Below are 6,233 nucleotides of genomic sequence, written 5' to 3'. Positions count from 1 at the left end.
GCACCAGGGAGATTCGCTTTCTCTCTGCCAGGTCAGGACACAGGAAGAAAGACCAGTGTCTACAGCCAGGAAGCATTCCACCATGCTGGCTCCCTGATCTAGGACTCAGCCTCCTGAACCCTGAGGAATGAGTTTCTTTTGGTTGAAGCCACCCAGTCTGTGGTATTTTTTTATGGCACCTTGAACGGACTAACACATGGGGAAAACCCTGGATTTCTGTACCAGGCTCCTCCTGGGAACTGTTCACCATAATGGCTTTGTCTCCTCCTACCTTGTGCAGCATATCTAAGGCAGAATCAGAGTTCTTTCTTGTAAATTGGTCATATACAGTTGGATGCTTCTCTGTGCATTTTCCCTCTGCAAAAGCTGTTGTTTTTTTAAAAAAAAAGTTTTATTGATTTCACAGAGAGGAAGGGAGAGGGAGAGAGCGAAACATCGACAAGAGAGAAACATGTGCCCTGGCTGCTTTGGCTCAGTGGATAGAGCGTCGGCCTGCGAACTGAAAGGTCCCAGGTTTGATTCCTATCAAGAGCACGTGCCCGGGTTGGGGCTCGATCCCCAGGGGGAGGGGGGGCTTGCGGGAGGCAGCCAATCCATGATTTTCTCTCATCCTGGATGTTTCTATCTCTCCCTCTTCCTCTCTGAAATCAATAAAAATATATTTTTTAAAAAGAGAGAGAGAGAGAGAAACATCTGTCAGCTCCCTCCTGCACACCCCCTACTGGGGATTGAGCCTAAAAGCCAGCCATGTGCCCTGACCTGGAAGTGAAACAGTGAATTCCTGGAGCATGGGACAATGCTCAACCAACTGAGCCAGGCCGGCCAGGCTGCAAAAGCTGTTTTTGAAAACACCCACATATTGTTACCTTTGTGGAGTGTGTGAGCAGATGGGGTAGGTCACTGTAACTTGGGTCACGACTGACCGAAAACTACATTTGTGAAGGATGGTTTTTAAAAATTTAAACTTGTCACATCAGTTCTGTAAAATAAGCAAATATCTCCAAGATCACCCTCGCCAGGTGGCTCGGTTGGAGCGTCATCCCATATACCAGCGGTTCTCAACCTGTCGGTGGCAACCCCTTTGGGGGTCGAATGACCCTTTCACAGGGGTCACCTAAGACCATCGGAAAACACATATATAATTACATATTGTTTTTGTGATGAATCACTATGCTTTAATTATGTTCAATTTGTAACAATGAAATTGGGGGTCACCACAACATGAGGAACTGTATTAAAGGGCCGCGGCACTAGGAAGGTTCAGAACCACTGACATATACCAAAAAGGTGCGAGTTCGATTCCCAATCAGAGCACACACATAGCTAGGTTTCGGGTTCAATCCCCAGTCAGGGCAGTTACGGGAGGCAAATGATGGATGTTTCTCACATTGATGTTTTTCTCTGTCCCTTCCTCTCTCTCAAATCAACAAACATACCCTTGGATGAAGATTAAAAAATCTCGCAAGGTCAATTTTTATTATCTTTATTATTCCATTTTTATGCTAACTCGGGTGTTTATTGTTCATTTTCTAAAGTGTTAGTGTGGAAATTGAAGTCGCTGATGTGAGAGTTTTATATCTTAGCAATTAGTGCTATATTTCCTTTTAAGTACAGTGTTAAACCTTTTGATATTCTGTGGTTTTTCATTCAAATACTTTCTGTTTTCCCTTTCTGGTATCTCTTGATTGATGGGTTGCTAAAAATTGGGCTATTTAGGTCCAAATATTTGGGGATTTTCCAGTTATCCTTGTTATTGATTGCTAATTTCATCTGTTCTGGTCACTAAAACATTTTGTACGACTTGAACCTTTTTAAATTTGAGACGTTTTAAAGCCTACCATATGGTCTGCCTTGGTCAGTGTGCTTTGTGCATTTGAAGAGAATGTATATTCTGTCCTTGGGTGGAATAGTTTCAAAGTGCCCATTAAGTCAAGTTCGCATGTAGTGTTGTCTAGGTTTTCAGTATCCTTGCTGATTTTCTGTCTCCTTGTTCTGTTGAGAGATGCATGTCAAAGTCTCGTCATTGTGGATTTGTCTATTTCTCCTTAGAACGCTGTCAGTCCTTTCTGCAACTTCAGGTGATTTCCACGCGCACACGTCCTGTTCAGAATTCTAGCTAAAAACTAGAGTTCTTACTCGGGTAAAGATGCTGCAGGTGTCGGGTTTGTTTTTCCTCTAAGAGCACTGAGGCACTTTATCCTGTGAACTCCAACCACCTCAGCCTTTTTCGTCTCCCAGCTCCATCGCCTCCACTCAGAGACCACACACAGCCTTGGAAATAACGCATGTGGTTCCCTGGGGGAATCATAGTCCGGTACTCCCCTCACTCATTTCCCATGGGCCTGTTTTGTTGCCCAGTGACCAGTCTCTTCAACACCAAGGTTTTATAGATTTTGTTAGTATTTCAGGTGGGAAGGTAAACTATTCCCTCCAATTCCATCTTCACCGGAAGTGCAGATCTCATAGAACATTTAGCGAGGGCAGGGACCACTGTGGGTCTAGGGTTTATATTTTTTTTTAAAAAAAGTGTTGCGATTAACATTCTTCTACATACGCTTTTGTAAGGTTTTACCAGTATTTTTGGAGGATAAATGGGTAGATCACAAGATAGACATATTTTAACAGATATTGCCAACTTGCCTTTGCTCTTCAAACTAGGATCTAGAATGAAGGCTTCTTAGAGGAATTTTAAGCACCTTCATCCCACCATGTTGGGTTATATTAGTCTAGTTTTTTATAGTTCCTTCTGCCTCCGTTTTCTCCATTGTGCTGTTCTTATCAGAGGGTAGAGTGTGCCAAAGATCCTGGCATGTTCTTTTAGTGTGGCCCTAACTGCTGTTTCTGTATTCTCCTTTTCAAGTGTGATATGAGGTGGTATCACTCCTATTTCAATGATGCTGGCATGTTTATATTTATTTAATTTGGCTTTCCCCGCCCCCTCCTTTTTTTTAGTAGAGGAAATTGGGTAAGACGGACTCTACTAGTAATCCATAGAGCCTCTGCAAGGCTAGAATTTTAATTTTGGAATGAGTAGAGTTCTACCTGGTCTATTTTTCGTGACCCTCTCTTTTCTCCTTGTTTGGTGCCTTTGCTGTCGTTGGGAGATAAACTGTGTGCTGTTTGTTAAATGCAAAAGAAAGTCTTGGTTTGGCCCAGGAAAATTCTGGTATCGACAAGTTGCCATTCACAAAGGTCTGTAATTCATTTTTCTTCACTCAGCACATAGAGCATCTCCTTTCATTTGCTTTTGCAGTGTAAATAGTTCACTGGTTTAACTTGTATTTCTTCTGATCCTACTGAGATTCAGTACTTACCACATGTTCATCAGTCACCTGTTGCCTCTTCATACCCTTTGCCCATGGAGGGAGGAAGTGCCATTTTCTAAGTGATTGTAGGAGCACTTGTGTGTTAAGAATATGAATTTCATGGGTTAATGATTCCCTCTAATTCTGTTTAAACCTTTTGTTTATACTGTCTTTGACTCTATACCTAATAAAGTTCTTACACAATCAAACCTAGAATCTTTGTGTGTGTGGCTTCTGGATCTCATGTCACTTAGGAAGATTGTTCTCACTCTATAAAGTATGTTCCCATGTCCTTTAATCACTGTTTCGCGTTTGGATAAAAAAAAAGAGGGGATCGTTTTGTGCAGAGCAGAGTCAGTTTGACCAAAACTGTTAAGCCACTGGCATGAAGTACCACCTTTATTATGTAGATCTTTATATGTATATCTGTTTGAATGTATATGTGTATGTTCACAGAGACAATCTTTCAAGCCTTAAGAAATTCTTATTAGGATTTCGTTAGGTACAAGGAATCTGTGGGTGAATATGGGCCTACTAACATCAGTGTAACACTGAGTCTTCCCCTGCAGAAGGACAAACGTCTACTCAAGTCTTTCACCCTCTATTAACTTCCATCATTTTCTTTGTACCTGTATTCATGTGAGCTGGTTAATGCAATGACTGTATTCTCAAAGAGAACTTAATATGAAATATAAAACAAGTCAGATATATGGGAACAGGGAGTAGTTTGAACTGTGGTGAACTGGAAACACATTCCCACCTAAAGGTATTCAGATTCCTTTTTAATTTAATGCATACCATCCTTGGCTGAGTAGCTCAGTTGGTTAGAGTATAGTCCCGATACACCAAGGTTATGGGTTCTACCCCTGGTCAGGGCACATACAATAATCAACTAATGAATGCATAAATAAGTGGGACAACAAATCAATGTTTCTCTTTTTAAAAAATCTATAAATTAAGCCCTAACCGTTTTGGCTCAATGGATAGAGCGTCGGCCTGGGGACTGAAGGGTCCCAGGTTCGATTCCAGTCAAGGGCATGTACCCGGGTTGTGGGCACATCCGCAGTAGGGGGCGTGCAAGAGGCAGCTGAATTGATGTTTCTCTCATCAATGTTTCTATCTCTCTCCCTCTCCCTTCCTCTCTGTAAAAAATCAACAAAATATATTCTTTTTAAAAAATCTATAAATTAAAAAACTTGATGCATGCCAAATCAAACAGGTCTGTAGGCGGCCAGTTTATGAGTATTGATCTATATAGTTTTGATTTCTTTCCACCTCTAGTTTTAGAATTACAGCTTAGAAGCTCAACTTTTTCTATTTTAAATGGCATAGGTATAAAACAATGCATCCCCCTGAAATTAGGAGGTGTCAAACTTACCTTTTATTTTTCAAGTTTTCTTTTAACTATCTTTTTGCCTTTGTTTAAATGGAAATGAAGACTGCATCTAAGTAAGTAAATTCTACTTACCACAAGTTGGTTTTTAAAATCTGACTGCTTAGAATTAATATGTAATGAAGTTAATTTTTCTTACCAACAGTCATATTCCTAGATAGTCATGCTGAAATAGCAGCCACCATCTTACTCTCTATTATCACGTACTTGAACATCAATCCTACTGTATTAGATACCCAGGTCACCCACCCACCTTTAGAACAATGACCACTGTTCCTAATCAATAATCTCTACAACCTGAGACGAGCTGCTGCTTTTGCTCTTTCTCAGCTAATCATTGTTAAGATGGTCATGTTTTCTTTGAATACCACAGTATCTTTTTATTTTACAGTTTATTGAGAGACTACTTTATGCTAGGCTAACTGCCAGGCCATTTACATGCATTTAATGTTTGCATTAACATTTTTGTTGTTAATTCTCACCCAAGGATATTTTTCCCATTGAGTTTTAGAGAGAGTAAAAGGAGAGAGAAACATCAATGTGAGAGGGACATTGATTGGTTGCCTCCCGCACACGCTCCGACGGAGGCTGGGGATCAAGCCTGCAACTGAGATATGTGCCCTTGACCAGAATTGAACCCACAACCTTTCACTCTGCAGGCCAATGCTCTAACCACTGAGCAAACCGGCCTAGGATCCATTAACTTTCGAGGTAGTACCATTATTATTTCTATAATATAAAACTGAAGCCCTAACCGGTTTGGCTCAGTGGGTAGAGCGTCGGCCTGCGGACTGAAAGGTCCCAGGTTCAATTCCAGTCAAGGGCATGTACCTTGGTTGCAGGCACATCCCCAGTGGGAGGTGTGCAGGAGGCAACTGATCGATGTTTCTCTCTCATCGATGTTTCTGACTCTCTATTCCTCTCCCTTCCTCTCTGTAAAAAATCAATGAAATATATTTAAAAAAACAAACAAACACTAAAGATAACAAATGACAAAATGTCTCTCCAAAATTAGAGGGCTAAAGAAGGGAAGAGCAAGGATTAGAACCAAGATCTATTTAATGCGGGCATGAGTTCTTAATTCTGGATAAGTCTTCAGAGAATGAGATGGATATTGACATGAGATGGGGCTTTGTAAGGTAGACTGGAACGAGGTATTGAGGGAAGTTATTTTAGGCTATTTTGAGGACACTGTGCTTTAACCTAAGAACTATAGTATGCCAGGAGGGGTTTTAATGAGAGGAGTGATATGATCAAACTATTTTTAATAGGTTTGTCCGCAGTGTGACAACTGACAAAGTAAGTGGTCAACACAGGAATCCAGTTAGGAAGTTATTTCCATAGACCATGTCAAGTAGATGATTGTGCACTGGATGAAGATGATGGGGTGGAAATGATTAAAGGAGTGAGATTCAAGGCAGATTTAGGAGATAAAACCTATAGCTTTTGGCAAATGGCTGGACATGGAGGGTGAGGAAGAGGAGAGACTCAAGAAAGACTCCATAGCGTGAATTCTCTTGTGATGAGCCAAGTGT

General features: G+C 41.0%; 1 protein-coding gene across 1 annotated transcript in view; it reads right to left on the bottom strand.

Annotated features, from left to right (window-relative positions):
- Positions 1 to 5,946: 5,946 nt before the first annotated feature.
- Positions 5,947 to 6,233, bottom strand: part of ZNF583 (zinc finger protein 583) — a 5,300-nt gene continuing 5,013 nt past the window's right edge. Inside the window, exon 4 of the mRNA XM_014448229.2 lies at positions 5,947 to 6,223. Coding sequence (XP_014303715.1) covers positions 6,122 to 6,223 — 102 coding nt within the window. The 3' untranslated portion in view covers positions 5,947 to 6,121. The remainder of the gene's footprint in view (positions 6,224 to 6,233) is intronic.

Source organism: Myotis lucifugus, unplaced genomic scaffold, assembly GCF_000147115.1.
Source record: "Myotis lucifugus unplaced genomic scaffold, Myoluc2.0 scaffold_785, whole genome shotgun sequence".
In the NCBI taxonomy this organism is placed as follows: Eukaryota; Metazoa; Chordata; class Mammalia; order Chiroptera; family Vespertilionidae; genus Myotis; species Myotis lucifugus.
The sequence above is the reverse complement of the archived record's forward strand: the minus strand, read 5'-3'. Positions and strand labels throughout refer to the sequence as shown.